The sequence below is a fragment of the Lepidochelys kempii genome, chromosome 4 (assembly GCF_965140265.1).
Source record: "Lepidochelys kempii isolate rLepKem1 chromosome 4, rLepKem1.hap2, whole genome shotgun sequence".
Lineage (NCBI taxonomy): Eukaryota > Metazoa > Chordata > Testudines > Cheloniidae > Lepidochelys > Lepidochelys kempii.
Genome location: NC_133259.1, coordinates 96,249,247 through 96,271,807, shown reverse-complemented (window position 1 = coordinate 96,271,807; position 22,561 = coordinate 96,249,247). Strand labels below are relative to the sequence as shown.

Sequence of the window (22,561 nt, the reverse complement as noted above, 5' to 3'; positions counted from 1 at the left end):
CCGTTTTAGGGTATACCAAAAAACCTTTCCCATGTAGACAAGGCCTGAGTCTTAAAGGGGCTTTTCAATCATGTTAAGCTAACTCAACTGAACTAACACAACTGAAAAATGGACCCTTTTAACCTGTCAAGACAGAGCCTAAGGGAAAGAAAGCAGCACATCGTTCAGCTAAATCAGTCCCTCTTTCCCTTTTGTGATTTAGGCCTTGACTCAGGGTTGCACTGATTTGTCTAAAGGAGTATTTTTAAACACAATTTAATTAGATATGACAAAAACAAGTGTGGAAATTCATCAGTCAATGTAGCTTAATTCATTTCCTAACTGAATTAAGCCAAATCCCTATAAAACAAGGTTTAAATCAATTTAAGAGTGTCTACACTGTTTTGCACCTGTTCGATTTACAATTGCACTTTTTAGGGCTGGTCTACTCACAGACTGGAACCAAAATGTTCAATGGCGTGAATTAAAATCAATATAGCTATTTCGACCCAAGTCTGTGAGTAAATAAATTACTTGTTAAACCGATGGAAGATTGAATTATAGACCAGACTCGTGGGCAGTTGTTGAACTGCTCTTCCTTTAACTGGTTGCTGGTGAGCGGGCTGTGGTGTCCCCATGTTAATAGCAGCAGCAACAGAATGGAGGTGGCTGTGGAAACAGCAAGCTGCAGAGAAATCTTTATGCATCAGGGCCTTGCTGTGCCCCCTCCCCCTCTCTGAGTAGGTTTTACATGTACGTTCTGGAGTCATCACAGAGAGAATAGGACACACAAACCCACAGCAAAACCCACACAGGCAGAGCTGAGAACTCTTCAGGAAGCTGACTTGAACTAAACCACTCGCTTATTTTTCATCACATTATGTCTGTCTCTGCTGCCCCATCACCAGATGAACTAAACTCAGTCTCTTACACCGGGCTTATTTGGAAGGTATGTAATTCTCTTTTCTTTTTTCCTCTCCTCTCCCCAACCCCTTTTATGAAAAAAGAAAATTTACTGTTAATCCAGCAAGAAAAATTCTATTGGAAAAACAAAAACCATAGAGCTCCAGTTTTCTTCTTTACCCTCCACTTGCACTAAGAGTACTTGACTTCCGTAACATTTATTTTCAAGAGCCATGTTCAACATCCTGTGTCTAGTGAATTTTTGCCCCCTCCCCCCAAGTGTCTTAATATAAATATTTATATTTTAAATAGGGTGACCAGATGTCCCGATTTTATAGGGACAGTCCTGATATTTGGAGCTTTTTCTTACATAGGCAACTATTACCCCCCCTACCCCATGTCCCAATTTTTCACACTTGTTATCTGGTCACCCTAATTTTAAATCAAGATTAGTGTTTTTAGCTGTCACCATTGTCTCATCTTACAAAACTTGATTTGAAAACTACAAATACTTTCAATTTTTATACAAAATAGAACATTCCTTATTGTGATATCATATTAAAAGACAACCTAGTCCCCCTTGTGTACTTCCCTTGGATTTTTTATTATACTTTATTCTTATTTTCTACTTCAGCATAAAAAGAACACGCTGCTGTCCCTGGATTTTTGATTGTGTTTTAAGGGTTTTTTTGGTACTTCAGCCTAAAATGACCCATTATAAAGGGAGGACGTAAGTGAGGTTGAACGTACCAGTAACTTTATATATTAATCGATTTACGTAAAAATATAGAAAATAAAAAAATCTAAAAATCCTGGGTCTGATTCTGATCTAATTGACAGTAGTGTAGATCATGAATAACTCTACTGAAGTCAATGGAGTTATACATGCGTAAACCTGGTGCAAATGAAAGGAGGATCCCATCCCTTGTTTGCGAAATAAACTGTCACTGAGGGGAAAATTTATTGTTTTATTTTCATAATATACATTTAGAATGAGAATTGTTTCATAATAATTTTTTCAAAGAGGTGAAATGTTAATGTTTTATTAACTGAAGTTAGTATTAAAAGGTTTTTAATTTGCTAATTTCTTCAGCTCCATTCCTAGTTTCAGTTGAACCCTGGTCCAGCTAGGATCCTAATGATTTTTCACCTCTTTGTGTTGAGAATGAAATCCTTAACTTGCCTTCTAAATGGCCACAAACACAATTCTCCTCTTCCTTCTCAATGCTACTTTTCTATTGAACAAGTACGTTATTTTCACGACACATGGTCTGGTTACATATGCAGTGGTGTGTATATACATATAGACCTAGATATACACATGCATTTCAAGCTTCTGTTTTCAGAGGCTGCTCCTCCAAATGTATAAGCTATTCAATAATGGTCACCTTGCCAATGAAAGGTAGCTAATGTAAGAAGTGGATAAGGACAGAGTCTAAGGGTGCTAGATCACATAATATCCATCAGACACAGCCAGGTCTAGATTTCTCTCAGGTATCCGTAAAAATCTGAATGTAATTCTTAATTTTCCTATCCTCCTCTTTCAGTGCTATTTCCATTAGTACATGGCATAGGAATGTGGGTGTGACCATCTGGAAGAGGCCATCTTTAACACAAATTTGTCTTAAGGAAAATATTTTCAGAGCGGAAAGGTAGGATAAAAAAGGCTAGACGATCCTTACTGGACTGATCTGCCTGCTTTTTGCTGTACCTAGTATATGCCTGACTTCTACTGCTGTAGAAATAAGGTGGAACTTTGCATTAGATTGTGTAGTAGTTTACATTTATAAAAAATCTAAAAGAATTTTTATACAAATAAATTAATCTAACTTTTGATGTTACCATAAATGTGAAAGTGATTTAAAAATGTGATTGAATCTCATCCATCAAAGAATGTCTTAAATACGTGTCACATAATTTAATCCAATTTCATTAAAGAGGCAGGGACTCGGCATATATCTACTGTTTAGACTTTGGGCAGAATTAAAGTTATAGGAAGGCTTACGTGAGTTTACTTCCTACAGCAAGAAATACCCATGGAAGGAGGAACTGGCTGAATTTACTTTAGGGTTTTACACTCACTAGAATAGAAGCTGTACAATGGGAAAATTAGACATTTATGTGTTTATATCTTTTATGTATTTATAAATGACCTCCACCCATTGTCTAAGCCTCTGAGCTTATTAACCATTAAATTGTAAAATATGGGCCTGAGTCTCATTTACACTAAGACCAGTTTACACTGTCTGTTAATACCAAGTTGCCTTAAATTTGGTATAAGTGTAATTTATGCCCATTTTAAGGCTTCTTCACCCTGTACACTATAAAGTGGCCATAGTATAAATGAGAATCAGGCTTCAAACATTTAACTTTTTTCTGCCAATGATTAGCTGCATCAGAGGACACGCCTCACATGTCCATCTGCCAGAGTAATAGCATAAATTTAAGTCTACGTCCCCAGCCACTGGACCTGGTCTACATTTAAAAATTAGATTGACTTAGCTACATCGCTCAGGGCTGTGAAAAATTTTGCACCCTGAACACCATAGTTAGATTGATCTAACCCCCAGTGTGGACGTGGGTAGGTCAACTGAAGAGTTCTTTCATAGATCTGGCAACCACCTCTCATAGAGATGGCTTAACTATATCAATGGAAAACCCCTGCCGTCAATGTAGGAAGCATGTACACTACAGCAGCACCTCTGCAGTGCTTGGCTGTGCTGCTGTAGCAGCTACAGTGTAGACATGACCTTCCCAGAGACATTCTTAAGGGTCTGACCAACCTTATCAGGAAAATCATGAGTAGAGAGATGGGTTTTACACTATGTGCTGAAGTTCAACAAATTCTGGCTCTGTTAGACCAATGTGGGAAGTGAGTTCTAGGGTAAAATGCCCTCCAATGAAAACACCCTTGAAGCAGCCCGCAGTTACGGAAACTTCAAGAGAGCATCAACTGATCTCAGCTATCACAGTGGTGGACAGCAGAGAGTCAATCTCTTGGGTAGATAGGACTAAACCATAGACCTTTAAAGGCCTAAATGAACATTTTGCATTACACCCCGAAGCAAACCGGAAACCAATAGAACTAGAGATGTAATGAGCTCCCTGTGACCAATCTTGCAAAGCAAGAGATCTGCTATATCTGCACTAGTGGAACCTTCTGACTGGTCTTTCCAGGTAGCCCCATGTATAGTGTACAATATAGTAACCAATATAAAGGTCACAAAGGCATGTGGAGATCAAGACATTAGCCTGTCTCTCACTTCATGGATCTAGAGCTGGCTGTAATTTTTCATTGACAATGTGGTTAGCTGAAAAATGGCCTTTGAAAAAGAAATATTTCTTTTGTTGCAAAAAGTTCATGGTTTTTTTATAGTTAAAAATAATGAAAACATTATGTAAAAAGTTGTTGCAATTTTTTGTTTACCATTAAATGAAAACCTTCAATAACCTTTTCAGTAATGTTTTTGTTTAAAAAGAATTTGTGGAAAAAGGAATGAAAATCATGAACAATTTCTAATACACTAAAAATGAGTCTGTTTCAACAATTACGAATGAAAATAACTTTGACTTTTCAGAGTTTTTCACAAAAGTAAGTTTTTAATTTTTTGATTAGCTCCAGCTGGATCTTTTAAACAGTGGTTCTCAAACATCACGATGCCATGACCCCATAAAAATATCAGAAAATAGTTTTGGGATCCTTCTCCCACCTAGCCATAAAGAAAGGGAGAGTGGCTATTACCCTGTCAAACTCACCACTGAGAACACATTTTAAAATATTGCGCCGATACCTCTATGTATTGGAAACATACAACAAATTTGAGGCCCATGACTTGCCATCACCCCTTCCACATAAAATTAAACATATTTTCATATATATTTAGCATAATTTAATTGTGCTTAATTTCTAATGTTCACTGAAAAACCAACAGACTCCCCAACAAACAAATGAGCTCTAATCTGTGTTGAGAGGAGAATAATATGGAGCCAAAGGCTCTGGTTATGCAGCTGCTAAGTATGAACAATGGGAACCACTTGTACAAAGCAGCTGCCTAATCAGGTCTAAAATGTATCTCTCACCAGAGAAAGGAAGGGCAATTGAGAGATTCTGCTCTCAGTTATATCAGAATACCCCTATTGATATTAATGTTACTGCACCAATGGAACTAAGAGCAGAATTTCACCAAAGATTTTATCTGTTTGTATGTCCAAAAGAAAAAAGGGATAACCAGTGGCATAAATTATCACAGATTAGGTTACCTTTCCTAATTACCTATGTCTTAATATATATAGGCAAACATACCTTTTGCGCAAAGGACCCTATTTTGCCCTCTGATACTTCTGTCCAACCCCCACAGGAGTCAATGGCAGTTGTAAATTCATATGTGATGAGAGTGGAATTGAACTCAAGAAACATATTTTTATCCACATGGGTCAGTAAAATAGGTAAAATAGATCAAACATTTAAAAATGTTAAAAACCAAAACTGATGCTGTTGTTGGTTTTGGGGGTTTCCCAAAGGGGCACCACTGATGACACACCGTGTGGGAAAGACCCGACATAGATGGGAAGAGAAAGAACACCTTATCTTCCAGCAGAAGCCAGAATTAATATTGTGGTTAATGGTAATGCGTGATACTGTTTTCAATACACACGTTTGCAAGGTTGAAAATTAATCTAAAATAGGTGAAATTCACCCAATTTGAGCTAGTGGTAACATTTGTTGATTTTTTCACGTCTCACAAGTGATATTGATTTGATTTTGAAGGTTACCCCTGTCTACTTAAAATAAGGCTGATTCTCTTCATGCAACCAGGGCCGTAGTTAGTTAAAGGTATTTTTTTCTTGTCTTTCATATCCATGGGCTTTGAAAAGTCCTGAAATCTTTCACTTTAATAAGAAAGGCAAATGTTTTCCCTTCTGATGAAAGTCAGTTTGGGGATAAGCAGAAATATGGATAAATTGCACTTTGGATTTTTCCATTTACAATGGTTATGCTTAAAAAGTTGTCAAAAACTGGCAGTGTGTGGCCATTATATCAAATTACTTCCAACAGTGTATGGTATACTGAATAATTTATACCGTCTTCTTTTAATCACATTCATATTTTTGATTTCCTCTTTTTACAAAGGCGTGTTATAAAATAAATTTAAACAAAAGCTTTTCAAGATGGGATGTTTCATTATTATCAAACTAAAACCAGATTTGAAAATTCACTTATGTTTCAATAAGGCTTTAATGCTGAATGGGAGAATGTTATAAAACTTCCAGATGGGCTTGGACCAAGCCCCCTGAGTCAAATAAACCAAATTTTGCAAATGTTGGTATACAAGTCCAAAATGTGGCATTCAGCCATATTGCCAATAAAAATGTCTCTTTTTCATATAAATGGCTGATTTCATGCAAAATGTGCTAAGACTTTGCCAGTAAAGAAAAACTTTAAAAAGTTCCTGACCACCCTCAGAGAACAGAAATACTTTGCCAAAGTCTACCCCGGCCTGGTAATATGTATTATCTATTCACTCGATGAAAAAAGACATTCCAGCTTTAAGAATCTAAAATGAGGTCCGACAAAACTGTATTGCGGGATGAGAAAAGAAGGAGTATCTATTTTTGGAAGTGGAGAGAAGTTGGAAAATCCACTCTTGAGGTTTTTTTTCTTCTTCTGAAACTATTCCATATGGTCCAATGCTGCTTGTAATATTACACTTTTTATATAAAAGTGATAGGATGTTAAGGTTGCACAGAAATCAGAGAGAGCTAATAAAGCAGGCGTTCTCAGGCCAGATTCCAAAAAGACTTACACCATGGTTTGCACAGCATATACATCAATGTAAATCTGACCCTCTGTGTACAACAGGTGCTACTTCAAAAATAAATTAAATAAATACAAGCATGACAGCTTGTTAAGGCTGGGGCATTCCCTTTATTTATTTTTTTTGGTCATAACTGCAGCCCTGACCCTGAAATAAGATCCGTGCTCACGGGTTCCTGCACCCAGTTGGAGAGTCATTGACTTCATTGTGACTCCGTGTGAGTAGGAAAGATGACTTCAGTGACATTTATACATACTTTTGTATTTAATTTCTTTTGTTAAAATAAAGCATTCCTAGGGAAGCTATGAATGTGAGAAAGGAGCCTTTCCAGTGTATTCCATAAATATGCTTTTATACCAATTTTACAACTGCACAGTATAAAGTACATGAAGACTGGATTTTCGAATAGACCTTGCAAGGTAGCCACATATAAATTAAATACAAAAAAGTAGAAAACAAATTAAAGGGTTAAATAGGTTAAACCACCAAATGCAGGAATAATTATTATAACCTTCCATCCACAAAGTGCTTTATAAAGTGATTTGCTAACTAGGTACAGACATATTGCCACACAAAACCTGTAATTGATAGTTAGGTTCAAAAGGGGGATACCACTTACTACAGCTAACATCTAAGTAAAGATTTTATACCTTCCTACCATACACACAGGACAGAAACTGTGGACATTGGCAATTCTGGAAATACACGGTTAAAGTATGTAGTCGGTTCCTTACTACCTTGACATAATGAATCATTCATCATTCACCACCCCACCCAAATTTCTACAGCTCACTCAATTTTACCTTTGCCCCGTTAAAAATCAACACATAACTTCAGACATGAAATAGAGGAAAATATTTTTTCTCTAACTAATAAATGTTCACCATAATGTAGCAATAACACAATATCCTGAATTGTTCGCTATGAAATACAACATACGTTATTTCAGAGTGGTAGCCATGTTAGTCTGTATCAGCAAAAACAACGAGGAGTCCTTGTGGTACCTTAGAGACTAACAAAAGTTATTTGTTACACAAAACAGTTACAAATTCAACATAGCATATCTTATACCCACATCCCCATACTTGAAACAACAGCACTAAAACCAACCAAAAACACACCATGTGTGTTTTAGTATACATGAATTTATAGATTCATTATTGAGTTGTTCATGTTTTTTAAATATATGCTGATTGATTTGTGCATACATCTATATACCTACCCAGGTTGGCAAATAGTGCCATATTCAGAATAAAGGTATATATTCATTTTATACACAAATTTGTATCCATTTTGTGTGCATAAGGGATGGACACTTACGTACATTGTACTTCCTAATGGGTGTTAATCACTCTTTAGATATCCAGTAAATTATTAAAAATTCAAACAAAAACACTGAAAGGCATCAGACTTTGTGATAAGTCCCATCTGTAGAGAAATCAATACCTGAAATTCAGTAAAATAAAAAACGATAGAAGGATTTTAAAGAGTTAAACCGCTAAAAATGTTTTTACCAAATATTATATAAATATTTACATAATATATATGTTACCATAGATATGTCTTTTATCTATGATTTACCTCATACTTCAAGAAAAAAGTTCTGTGTTTAAAGTAGGATGTGTTGTCATGAGAAATTTGAAGTGGTTTGGGGCCCAGTGATGCAAACCCTTATACATGTGAATAACTTCACACACAAGCAGTGCAATTGAAGTCAATGAGACTATTTGCATGCCTAAATGGTTACAAGATCGGACCTTTGGTTTGATTATACTGAAGTTAGGCATGGCCTTAGGACTGGAACCTAGCTCATTTTTAATTATGAAAAGATGTCTCTTCATAATATGTACATATAATAGGAACATAATGTGAGTGTGTTTATATAAGTTTAAGTATGTTGTGTGTGTGTGCATATCTATACCTAGATGCACACACAGAAGTAGCTGTATTTCACTGATGGATACACATACACTAATACGGGCCATTAACTATCTTAGATAGATAAATATGGGTGTATGTGTGTAGAATACCACCCCGCCAATATGTATATGCATATCCACCCCTGAAATACAGCCACATCTGATGTAAAACTTGTGAATTGTTTAACAGCAAGAACAAAAGGGTGTTATAGCTGAGGATGGAAAACAAAGGCTATTTTATCCAATATACAGTGTACCAGAACAATTTTACATGGCACAACGGACGAAGTTCACTGTTATTCAGGTAACCAGTAAAAGGCGTGAGCATCACTCGCTTAGGGCGTGAAACAATGTTCCCTTTCCATTGACTTCAAAGGATGTTGGATCAGGGACTTGTATTGCCCCCCGTAAAGGGTGAATTTCACCTCCAAGAATTAACCTCATATGAATTTGGGCAGCACACAAGGGTTAGTGTTGAAAATCATTTACCGTTGAGTCTTGGGCACCCAAATAATGAGTTATCTGACATTTCGTACCATATGCCATACCTAAGCACAATGAGAATGAGCTAGTTTAAGGATCCACCTGATCCATGCCTTGATTATCAGAGGTACTCAGCACTCATAGTTCCCATTGGCTTCAATAGTTCAGGAACCCTAAATATCAGCCCTTAACTCAGACTTTTTTGACCTTTTAAGGTTGTTTTAATTCATGGGTGTGCATGTTTAATTTTCATGATGTGGTTGTATCAAAAGTGTGATCAGACACAAATAATCATGGTATGCGGCTTCATCTCTTATTTTTACTCCTTAATACTGCTGGGCCATATCATGCTACCCTCTTTGAAGTAGAAATCTCTATTCTCAGCAATGGGGATTTCAATCTCAAAACTGAGGGCATGAAAAAGCCTATTTAATAATAACATAGTTACAAATGTCTGAAAATTTGGCCTTGCCCCCTTGTTTTTAGTTTCAAGCTTTACATCTTCTGAAGAAGCATTTTAGGAATTCAAAATGTTCATGCTTTGGCTCGTCTCAGACGTGAATATTTTTAGGGAAGTTTAACACCAAGACATTTGACTGTTTCTGAGTTGCATGAAGGTGATGAAAAGACAGCTTTCTATTTTTTAAAAAAGAAACAAGTCTTTACCTTCCATTTTTCTTATTTAAAAAACTGAAAATCTTTGTTAAATTTCACAGGTTTGAATTGGGACTAGTGTCTTTCTCTTGTCTGAAGAAATGTAGTTTTGAGACGAAGTTCTCAAGGTTTGAAAGTAAAGATTTAACACATGTGGTTTGTTATCCTAACTTCAGAAAGACATGGAAGGTGTATTTTCCCATTTATTTATTTAAATGTATAATAACTGTATAAAGAGTGCTCATCACAACCTCTGAGCACTTTTAAAAATGCTTAAAACTACAATTAATCATAAACTATCAATTGATCATAATTCTGGCAATTATGCACTAACAACACTACACCAGCAGTAACATAAATATAACAGACATTTTAAAAACCTTACCAATTAAATTAGCATAGTCTGCCAACCTCACCCTTCTCCCTGCTCCCGCTCGGTCAGGAAGAAAGAGGGACCTTGTAGCCTGCCCTGCAGATTAACAAATTGAACAAAGGCTGTTATGGACCAAGTGAGAGAAGAGAGTTGGAAAGGGGCCTAATGGAAAACACTCAGGCAGTATCCCCTTCACCTCCACCTTCTCTTTCGTACCAATGGTGCCATAGCTCAAATGCTTCCACAGACTGCAACTGTGGTGCTGTTTTATGAGGAAAGAGATTGTCTTATGTCTACACTACAGCTGGAAGATGTGGTTCCCAGCATAGGTAAACAGAGTCACGCTAGCTCAGCTCAAACTAGCACCATAAATAGCAGAGTGGACGTTGCGGCACTGGCGGCATCTTGGGCTAGCCACCTGAGCTTGGACTTAGGAAGTTGGGCGGGCTTGGACTGGGGTGGCTAGGTAACCCGCCACCAGCACCGGAGAGTCCACACTGCTGTTTTAGGTGATAGCTCAAGCTGAGCTACTGTGAGTCTGTTTACCTGTGCTGGAAATTACGCTTGACAGCTGCAGTGTAGATAGGTAAGTCATTTAGGGTTTTACAGGTCAAAAGCAACATCTTAAAATCAAATTACAAACTAATAGGTAGTTAGTGCAGATAATAGAGCATTGGATGAACACAGTGATACTCAGACTTCAGGAGTCAAATTAATGATCAACATTAGTGATCAAATTAGTGATCAACATTACCCAAAAGAGCCATAGTAGTGAATGTATTGTTTAATTTACTATAGTACTGTATATTCATATTTAAACAGTATGACAGGGGAAATATGTAGTTTATATATATATATATATATCAGCAAAATGACTGACCAAGTATTATTATTTTATCAACTACAATTGGTTACTAACATAATAAAAGCACCCTGATTGGTTAATAACTTAGATTGGTTAATAATTAAATCACACAGTGGTTTAATATCATGTGTTGCAAAGAGCCGCAGGAGGCACATTAAAGAGCCACTTGAGGCTCGTGAACCTCAGTCTGAGTATCACTAGTTTAACATTTTCATGAAAAGAAACCCTCCCTACCAAGTGGGGTCCTGGATTCTTCACCAGTTGCAATTTCGAGATGGATTTAAGATTTAGCCCATACATTGCAGTACTCTAACGTTGGGGTGACAGAGGCATGGATGGCAGTTGCATAAGTCTGTATCTGAAAGAAACAGGCACTACCTGATTCAAACTGTAGGAGCTACTTGTCCTTCTAATACCAGCTGGGAGCCTAACCAGATTCCCCAGACTATGAACCTGATCTACAAATGGCAGACCCACATCCTCAATCAAAGGAGTCAGTATTATTTCTGCCATACCTTCTGGTTGCTTCCCCCAACCAATCAGCATTGACTTCTCAGCCAGCTAGCCCTCATCCATTACCCAGTCTCCTCCAGACACTTAGTACTGCAGTCCACAGTTCTGGCTGTATCAGTAGTGATGGAGATATATAGCTGTATGTGATAAGCAGACATTTCCACTGCTATGCTATTTCCTCACTAGTCCTCTTAAGAGCCTCAGATATGTGTAAAACAAGAGGGGTTACAGATATAGTTATGCATATGGCAATAAATTCCAGTTGCAGGAGCAGTTGCAGGATAACGATGATAATACTTAGCATATGCATTGTATTTAATCTTCAAAACACTTTGGCTGGCCAACCAGACTAGCATGTGTTAAAGGCCTTGTCTACACTTTTCTTTGTACACATGTTAACTAATCCAAATCCTAGTCTAGAGAAGGCCAGAATCATTTTCAAAGTACCCCGAAGACATTCTGTGCCAAAATATGAAAAATTATCCACCAAAAAATTAAAAATTCTGTGCATAATATTTTAAAATTCTGCAAAATTCTGCAAATTTTATTTGTCAAATAAATGTGGAGGCTCCAGCATGGCATTGGGGCACACAGGCCACTGGCTGCACAGAGGTGGAGATCTGTGCAGCTCCCCACCTGGAAAACAGACTCAGGGGTGAGATTGTACCCAACCCTGACACAGTGCAAGGAGTGCGGGGGAGTGAGGCTCAGCGAGAAGGTCTGGGTATGAGGGGGTCTGGATGCATGGTGGTTGGGTGGATGGGGAAGCAGCTCCCACTGACTAACCCTAAGCTCCCACTGAAGCTGAGGAGCGATGGGGGCAGGAAGCAGGGAGAGGGGGGATTTGCAGAGCTTCCTGCAGTTGGGGAAGAAATATCGGGGTGGGTCTGACCCGGCCCTGGATGCTGTGCAGGGGAAGAGGAAGTCCTGTTCTCCCCAGCCCAGCCAAAACTAGCAGCTGAGCCTGCTACAGGATAGGAGCTACCAGAAGGATCTTTCCCAGTCTTGCCCCCTGCCCCACAGTGATTTACCTCTCTGCCGGCTGCCCTGGGCACCTGAAACATACTGGTGGAGAGGTTACAAGGCCGCTCTTGTGGCTTCCCTTTGCTTCCCTATCAAAAAGTCATTTTTCTGCGGGGAAGCAAAGAAATCCACAGGGGACATAAATTCTGCACATTTGCAGTGGTGCAGAATTTCCTCCAGGAGTATCAAAGATAGGATTAGAATATAGGAGTTCCTGATGTATCTTTCTGAGCTCAGGGATGTGTTTTCATATAGATGTTTGACCACACTGGATGACATTTTATGCTTTAAACTAGAAGCCAGCATTATTTCTAGTGAAACTGAAAAACAGTCTCATTTAGTTCAGCAGATAAACCTGCCTCATTAAGCTATAAATGTTCCTGAATCAATTGTGTTTGGAATTGTTTCTGCACAAGTAAAGCTAGTTCTTCATGTGATGTATACTCACTCAGGCCCTGATCCTGCAAGGAGCGCTGTGTCATGAGGCCACTGCTCCCATGTGGAGTCCACTGCAGGATCAGGGCCCTGGTTACTTTCCTGTACTACTCACAAACCACATCAGGCTTTGCAGTGTTTAAGTATTTTTCCAAGAAGTCACTTATGCATTAGTCTTTCTACTTATTTTTTAGGTAACCATTACAGATTATAAACTGTTCCTTATATATGGTAAAATTAATCATTAGAGGGCCTGATCCTGCAACCACACAAACAAATCTTGTGCCTTTACTTGCATCATGTACTGACTACTGATGTGAACAAAGGTACTCCAATGCATGTGTACAGGATGAGGCCCAGGGCAGCTGCTGTTGCTACAGAAGGGTGGTGTGTCCTAGATACCATCAATCGGATATGGTTTGATTGTGTCAAACAGCCTCAGTCTCCCATTGAGTGTGATGGAGGCACAGTGTGCCAGCGGGAGCTCTAGGAGGCACTGTGCATGGAGCAACCAGACTCTGGAACTCCTGGGAGCATGGATACTGCACTATTCCTGGAGAAGGAGCAACATCTGCTCTGCTCTTTGCCCAGCTAGCTGCACTGCTCCGTGTGCAGAGGTGTAACCTACTCTCCTTAGCGTTGCCAGAGTTTACATACAGTCCTGGAAGTCTCTGAGCTCAGAGATTCTCATGTGATTAACCCTCTCATGGGTGGTGCATGTAAGGAGCAGTTTCTTGTGCCTTCTCCCTACAATGTGCATGAATGCAGGTACTGGACATTAACTGGCCTTTAGTTCAGTAGATGATATGAATCAGTTGTGGTATCAGTGCATATCAGTGATAGACATGGGGCGGGGGGGAATGGGAACAGGAGGAAGCAAAATCCTGGCTCCATTGAAATTAATGGGAATTTTGCCATCAACTTCACTGGATCCAGGATTCTGTAGGTTTCCATTATAGCCTATTGCAATCAATCCTTGCTTGCTTGTTTTTTTTAATATTTCTTTAATTTTACTGTTGTGGGTGGAGGGGAGAGGGAATTTTTCAAAAGCTCAAAGTGCATTTAGGCACCAGCTCCTCTTGAAAGACAATGCAAAGGGAGTGTCTATCTATTCGGGCCTGGGGAAATCTCCCTCGTGATATTTTAAATTTTTACTCACTTTTTGTCTTTTTCTTTAAAATTATATGCAAAACTCTGCTACGTCTGCATTAAGGTTAGGAAATTCAGAGTTAAATTTCCCTTAGCAACCTTAACTCTACCCCTGTCAGCAGGAATTTCTAATAGGATCTTTTATTTGGTGATCACACAGAACTGGGCAATGTGATATATTATTTAGCACATTCTGTAATACAACGCAGTGGAAAGAATCTGCAATATTTTTTTCTAGCCTTGCAGGTGCTTATGCAGTGTGTTGTGTTGCCACTTTTGCTCTTAAACCAAGGTTTAGTACTGCCCCTCCAACAGGACTCTTTATAGGACATCAAGTATATATTCTTCATTTTGGTTTAAACTGACTATTTTTGCATAGCTTTAGCTTTACTTGTGTAGTGTTTTCTTCACTGCTTACACTGAATTTTAATACTCTTTCTACAGTAAGACTTTGTCAGGGAGATGAATTGTGCATTCTTGATGTATGCTTAAATTGCATCTTTTCTTGTAAACTTTCATGGATGTTCGTGGAATTTTGCAATGCTGCACATATGTTGTGCGATCATGTCTTTTAAGACCTTACTGTTTTGCACAGATAGTTGGCAATTACAGTGAAAGTTGTGTGAGAATTTTACATCTGACATTTTTGGCTTTTGTGTAATTAAAATTCCAAATCTAATAGGCATTTATGTAGTGCGTATAATATATGGTACAGTGAAAACTGCAGCCGATAGCTAAAATAAATCCAGATCTAGATCAGGATAGAGGTTCCTGGGCCCTTGGACACACCCACTCAAGAGGAATAAAATTCCAAATCTAATAGGCATTTATGTAGTGCGTATAATATATGGTACAGTGAAAACTGCAGCCGATAGCTAAAATAAATCCAGATCTAGATCAGGATAGAGGTTCCTGGGCCCTTGGACACACCCACTCAAGAGGAATAAAAAAATGGCCACAGCTGGGTACCTTTTGGTTTTATTTATCTATGGATTGTAGTTTGACCCCCTTTACTTTAAAAACAGCCGTATGCTTTTCTGATGGGACTTATCAGTACTGTATGTGACAGTACTAGTCAGTGTGTGTCAGGAATAGAACATTTAATAGCAGGCTCATTAGTCTGTTTTTACTATATTAGCCATCATTCTATTTTATTTTCAAAATATCCAAAGTAATAGAATCAGATTAAGGGCAAATTGTATGCCACCCCTATGTGTCTGTCGGTCTCACTTTTTAGTTTAGAGAAAACCAAAAAGCATCTTGAATTGGTAACTTCTATTTTTTCCCCCTCAAATAAAAATAAAAATAACCAGACTAATAGGATTGAAAATGAATTAAAGAAATTTGTGCTGTGGAGAGGAGTTTTTTTATGCTGAATTTTAATAGGGGAGCAAATGGTTATATCTGAGTTATAAGCCACTGGAATACAGGGCTTTATCATGGTAATATTGACACAATTTTCCAGTATAGCAGCACTCCAATAAACATGCTTAAATAATTGGACAGCACATCCAGTGTGTGCTTTTCAAGTCTTATATTTATATTTTTTTAAAATCTAGTTTGATTTATTTGGAATTCTCTTCTCTGAGTGAAGTCTATCCCATGAGGGGGTTAAACTTTTACAGGTTACTTCTCACAGTTTTAAAAGTAAATTATACACCAGACACTCAGTGGTATCAAACAAACGTGAGAGGATTTGTTCATTCATGGTCTTGTTCATTTCCTGATACACAGGAGGGCACCTGGGTGTGATTCAGTCTTTATCAGAATTCTCAGAATCCACCATGTACAGGCTGGAAACGGACATTGTGTTTGCAAACCAAGAAATACCGCCTGTTGCAATGACTCTCTTCTAAATACCAGTAACAAGAAATCAGTATGAAAATTTGCCAATGAGGGTTTGAAGAAGCATTTATAAAATAAAATACTCCCTTGAGTACAAGTCAGATTGCTTGTATGTTTATTTTCTTTCGGTTGGCTCATGTGGCAGAATACATGAAAGGTGCCCAGGCTGCAGGCAATCCCACAGGAGGGTGGATGCTGCCTGATTATAAAATAGAAGCAGGGAATTGCACTGTCAATGCTAGTTAAATGCACTGCAAGTCCAACTGATGCTTTTTTTTTTCCCCTTTGTGAAATCAGTTGAAGCACTAAATATACTATAAATGTATAGCTAGGAGAGCAGAATGCTGAGATAGTTGAAACTAGAGTTGGCTATTGTAAACTACAGAGCATTCTTCTGCCCTTTACTGTGTGGTGATAATTTTTGTCTGTACAAATAAACTCCAGAAGTGTCTCCCCTCTTAACAAAAGAAGGGGATGAATGGAAATCAATTATTTAAATGAAAAATACACATTAGAGGGACACTGTTAATTTAACAATTAAACTCATATTTTTAGCTACTATTATTATTCAGAACATCTAAGACTAGAAAGAGAAGAAGGGAAAGTTATTTTTTTTAGTTTTTCAGTTACTGAATTTGAAAACATTTAGTGTATAGTCAGTTTCACTGTTTCCCCTGTACAATCAGACAGTTAGTTTCCCTGTGTTGTTTGTGTGAATCTTTCGCAGAGCAATTGGGGAAGAGAGAAACATTTACAACAATAGGAAAATGTGATTGTAAAACCTTAAATACTGGCAAGGGTCTCAAGAGCAGGTGTAATGCCAGAAACTACTTTAACTCAGTTTTAAAAACTAACTAAATTTTGAATTGATTGCAAACTGTTAACAAAATATAACCACTGGGAAGGAGAATATATTTATTTGGTTTGCTCTTCTGGCCTGTTTTTTTAAAGAGATTTGCAACAAAGAGATTTTAAGCCTTCCCCCTCACCCCCAGTAGTTACTGCACCATTTGTAAAACTAGAAGGGTTCATGTCACACCAGATTTATATCTAAAGGCTTTCCCTCCGCTTCATTGTCATCTGAGAGGTTGCATATTGTCTTTGATTGTTGAATTACTTAAATAATCAAATCAATTAGTGCGTACATTTTTTCATGTGCTGCATTTGAAGAGCATTGCTGGAGAGGGTGTGTAAATTTTCAAAAGTGCCTAAAAAGCCTAATTTGCATGTTCAAAAGTGAATTAGATGCTTGGAGCCTCAGTCTCATTGAAAGTCAGTGGGACTTAGGTTCCTAAATTACTTAGGCATTTTTGAAAATCTTACCCCATTTGCTGAGTGAAAAACCTGAGTGGTATCTAATAAAACAAATGGTTGCACTAGAGAGAGATGGATTATTGCCCTAAAAAGATTTTTTTTTACATCAATTGGTGCTACCTGTGTGGCTTGAGGGAATGACATTAATACCTGCATTAGAACACTGTTTGGAACTGCCCAAATAGATGTCCAGAGAAATTTACAATAAATGATGCATTTTCACTGGATTATAACAAAGATGGTTTATGAATGTTACATTTTATTTTTTCTCTTTCAGGAAGCTCGTTTTACTCACTGAAGCATTTGACTGATAGCATCACACAGTTGTGTGGGAGAGAAGGGGATTTTGTACTCAAGTGAAACTCTCGGGTCTTGAGAAGTTAAAGAATCTGGATGAATTCCTACTGAATGGAGATTATTTCAAAAGGTCCCTGAGAACTCTCTTTCTCTCTCTACGGCTCCTGCTCTTCCTGAGTTGAAACGGGTGTTTTGAGGTGGAATTTGAGAAAATGCTGGATTCAATCAAGTGCGTGCTGGTGGGAGATACCGCCGTGGGGAAAACATCACTCTTGGTACGTTTCACCTCTGAGACTTTTCCTGATACCTACAAGCCCACAGTGTATGAAAACACAGGGGTGGATGTCTTCATGGATGGTGTGCAGATTAGCCTAGGCCTTTGGGACACAGCAGGCAGTGATGCCTTCAAGGGCATCCGCCCCATCTCATACCAACAGGCTGACGTGGTGTTAATGTGCTACTCAGTGGCCAACCACAACTCCTTTTTAAACCTGAGGAATAAATGGATTGGTGAGATCAGAAGCCATTTGCCCCGAATTCCTGTTTTAGTGGTGGCCACTCAGACTGACCAGCGGGAAGCAGGACCCCATCATTTGTCCTGCATCAGCTCAGTTGATGGGAAGCGGTTGGCCCGGGAGGTCCGAGCTAAAGGCTACTTGGAGTGCTCTGCTCTCAGCAACAGGGGAGTGCAGCAGGTATTTGAGTATGCAGTCCGGACTGCAGTCAATCAAGCCCGAAAACAGAAGAGGAGGAAACTCTTCTCCGTCAACGAGTGCAGGATCTTTTGAAGTTGCTTTATTACTCTATTAGCTGCATTACTTCTTCCCTTGCACAGAAGTACATCAGCATAGAAAATGGAAGGTGAGCCAAGAAAGGACCTCTGGTAGGATCACCATGCTAGAGTTCCTTATGGGCCAGATGTACTTGCTACCTGACTTGGCTTTTCCCTTTCCATGAATAATGCACATGAAAAGTGCAGCTAACTTTTCTTTCTCCACAAAACTGTAAATGGGCTATTTTCCTCTCAGCTGTCTGGTCACAGAGGACTGGAGTGAGCCTGAACTGGAGACTTATGGATAATATCTATGTTCTTTAATTTTTCATTTCTGTTGTTGGTTTATTTGTCCTCACTTATTTAATGATAGAAGGCCTTTGCTTTGCCTGAAATCCCTGCTGACATAACTTCCCATGCTGAGTTTTTGACTCTAAGAACTTTGTATATATAATCTGATTATTGTATATTTAATTTAAAAAGACAGTTGTACATTTTGTTTTAAACTCCTCTAATATAGTTTGTTTTCTCTAGCTAACCACAAATGCAGACTGTCATATCTGTGAAATAGTCTCCTAGGACCAAACCCTTGCAGTTCTTATTGAGGTAAAACCCCCAATGGAGTGGTAGCAGTGGGGGTGACAGCTGGAATACAGGGGATCATTAGTGGAACAGAATCTTTCACCTTTGCTGGTCCAATTCCAGCTTGGTCTGGAAGTGACCAAAAATTATTGTTAGTTGATCTGTGTCTTACATAATATTTATTTTATGGTCTCAGCCCAGTTCCCAGCAGATCGGTGACTACATCAGAAAACATGCCATACTTTGGCATTTGGTGACTGTCTCAGCAAAGAGGCCAAAGACTGAATGGGCCAGAGGAGACTGATGTGCTCCCTCATCTTTAGAGGTGCTGGCTCCCAGATAAAACTTTTAGGCTCCGGGATGGGACAGTGCAGGGGGGCTCTCACTGTCATGCAACGTGCTGCCCCTGTTCTGTAGGCAGAAAATTTCAGTCTCCAGGGATGACAGACATTTTTCATGAGCACTAAAATTCTCTCTCAAACTTTTTTTTTAATGAACATTTTTCTGAACAGAGGTTTTGTTGAAACCAATAATCTAACATACTAAGGGTAATCAAATACATGGTGACGTTGAATTGATATAAATTGAATCAGCAGCAAACAATCTCTGGACCTGGGGTGCCAAGCGTAATGACTTTGGATTTTTACAAGATATAATTCAATATCCTTTACTTACCGGAGGAAACTAACAATATTTAGGGTCAAATCCTTGGGGCCAGGTTATTTCCCAGCACAGAAAACCTGTATATGGGTTTGCATGGGATAACTCTATTGGGGGTGAGGGTGGGCTTTGACCCCCTTTCAGGATGGCAGTAGTTCAACACACACAACCTGTGGATTCTCTGAGGTATGCACTGGTCTCAGTGGAAATCAGGGCCTTTTGTGCTGCCACACCCATGCAACTCTTGCCCCATACAAGGGTGCTGGAACAATTTGTATAGCAGGGGTGCTGAGAGTCATTGAACCAAACTGTAAACCCTGTATATAGTGGAAACCACTTCAACCCAGGGAGTGCAGCAGCACCCCCAACAGCCCTAGTTCCAGCACCTGTGGCCCCAAGCACAGGGTTTTCCCTGCCCACAGCAACCTTCCAGGGGGTTCCACAGTGTAGTAGGGCTCCGCACAAAAGTTAATGCAACCTTAGGCTGTGGGGGCTTTACAAAGGATGCCCTGTGGTTGCCAGGATGGATGTGTGGGGGGAGATAGATTAGTCACGTATGTAGTGCCTCTCCTTTCCACCTCTAGCTCAACCCCTCCCTTTCTGCTTTCTGTAGGGTCTGAGGAGATGATGCCATGGAAGGCAACACTTCCCCCTTCTATATGATTAAGGATCCTCTTTACACATGGATCCTGGGAGAAAGATCAGTCCCTGTTCTCACTGAGTCCTTATTTGGGCAAACTCCTGCTAGCATTTGGATGGGAGTGTGGGTGTAATAACTTGTCTGATTCAAAACTGAGTAAGAACCTCAGGACTTTGCCTTAATGTTTTTAGACACCTCCAGTGCTGGGTGGGTCTGTCTTCCTTAGCGAGCAAATCATAGTTCAAATATAGCTGGGGAGTGAACTGGGTACTCTCAGGGTGCTGCTCCCAGCTTGGCAGGCTATCAGAGTTTCTCTAAAGAGAGCTTAGCAAATTAAGTCCTGCTCTTCCCAGCAATTGCAGACATGAACTCGCATGAGACAAAATAATGATGGTTGTTATTTATATGGGGCTCAGAAGCATACCAGGTGCCCTCTAGAACAATTTAAGACATGACACAGTGAGTGTGAGTAGCAAACAATAGCGCGGGAATTGAGGGTTGAAAGAGGAAGAGTTCCATAATGAAATCCCATGGTTACTTAGTTTTGGTATCAGCCAATTGCTTGTATATTACCTACCTCTTGGAATTAGAGCTAAGTAGGAGCAATGGGCAGAGTCATACTTAAACACTGTTTAAATACTGTTTAAGTTTAAACACTGAGTTCAATGGGACAAATCCTATGAATAAAATGACTAATGTGAGCAAATATTTCCAGGATAGGCCCTTGAACTGTAAGTGTACACAAAGCACTTGAAGTGTTTATTACACCACCAAGTCCCAGGCTAGTAAACATTTATTTCTACTTGAACTTTCCAGTGTTATCCTAAGGGAGGCCCTTTCATTACAAACAAGTATTGGGTTCATACGGGTCATTTACATTTGTTTTAAATCCTTTCAAACTCCTGCACCCAGGATCACAGCATAGGGGCTCCAGTCATTTCCTAGCTTATCTGTATTCCGCTCTTAAGTTCTGCCACCTCTGACTGCAAAAATTTAGGCACAGAATGCAAGCCCATTGCCCACAGAAACACTAAAATCTAGCCTGTTAGTAAATGAATTTGAACTCAGTGGGACTCTTCACATGAGTAACATCAGTCAGATGCACAGATGTTTGCAGGATGAGGTCCTCAATGAAAACCCTGTAGCCTTGGCAACCACCATGTTTTTTTCTCCTTATCAAATCTCAATAGTCCTTCATTACTGAAAACTGTGTTTTCTGTAACCCTAACTAAAGATTAACGGTTGTTAATGTCATGAACATTAAAAAATGGGTGCAAAAAGTATGAGTAATATTGTAAATCTTCTCACTTTGTTTATTTATTTATAGACATTTCTACGGTGCTTATTACCAGAGTAACTGTTTTCTCACCTGACTTAGCCAGTCATCTTTTTCTGGATATATTTTTTAAAAAGGGCTCTAACAAATTATCTTCTCTTCTTGTGTTCAGTTTGATTAAAAGTGCTGCTTTTATGTGTTGCAGAATAATAAGTGTTATGCCATGACCACTTGTGGTGATTATCGGCTATATCGGGGCGGGCAAACTTTTTGGCCTGAGGGCCACATGGGGTTTCCAGCAGCGCAGCACGCTGAAGCAGTGGGGGAGGGGGGACAGCGGGGGAAGGGCCAGGGGCTAGCCTCCTGGGCCAGGAGCTCAGGGACCGGGCAGGAGGGTCCTGTGGGCCGGATGTGGCCCGCGGGCCGTAGTTTGACCACCTCTGGGCTACATGATGCTGTGATTACAGGCTATCAAGATGCCCCAAATAATTATCTTTATATTGAACAAAGTCAAATGAAAATGTGTGTCAGAAACACACCATTAGAGGGATATAGCATTAATGTAAATGAGTCACCCAATGGGCTTTTATATGGTATTTTACACGCTATGAAGGAAAGGCCTCGGAAGGCCTTGCATGCAGTTCAACTGAGCAAGAGGTAGGATTCAAAGGACACCACATCCTGGCTCTGCACCGCATGTTTGTGGATGGGCACTGTGCCTAGATCACACGGTAGGATTAAGGTTGGCTTGATGAGAGTGAAGCCTAGTGGAATGGCTACACTGCAATTAAATAGCCCTGTAGCCCAAGTTAGCTGGCAGGCGCCAGCCACGGGTGTCTAACTGCAGTGTAGACATACCATTACTGACTTGGAAGGGAGAATGCTATCTCCCTCCCAACCTCATGGACCTCACTAACATACAGCATAGAACCCAGGCTGTGCACTTGGGCAAGAGGATTTGGGCATTCTTCCCCCCCCAATACAGAAAAAGACTCCTTAATTGCCCCCTCTAATCCCATCCAGTTCATAATAAAAACTATCCAAATGAGTAAGTGTATATTGA

General features: G+C 39.3%; 1 protein-coding gene across 2 annotated transcripts; it reads left to right on the top strand.

Moving 5' to 3' along the window:
• The first annotated feature begins 641 nt into the window (after positions 1-641).
• Positions 642-21,505, top strand: RHOH (ras homolog family member H). Of its 2 annotated transcripts, XM_073342219.1 has the most exons (3): positions 642-928; positions 2,430-2,534; positions 17,549-21,505. In XM_073342219.1, exon 3 carries the CDS (start codon positions 17,781-17,783, stop codon positions 18,354-18,356), a length of 576 nt encoding a protein of 191 aa, XP_073198320.1. In that variant the 5' UTR covers positions 642-928; positions 2,430-2,534; positions 17,549-17,780; the 3' UTR covers positions 18,357-21,505. The 2 variants fall into 2 exon arrangements, with proteins under 2 accessions (XP_073198320.1, XP_073198321.1); XM_073342220.1 differs by lacking the exon at positions 2,430-2,534.
• Positions 21,506-22,561: the final 1,056 nt, after the last annotated feature.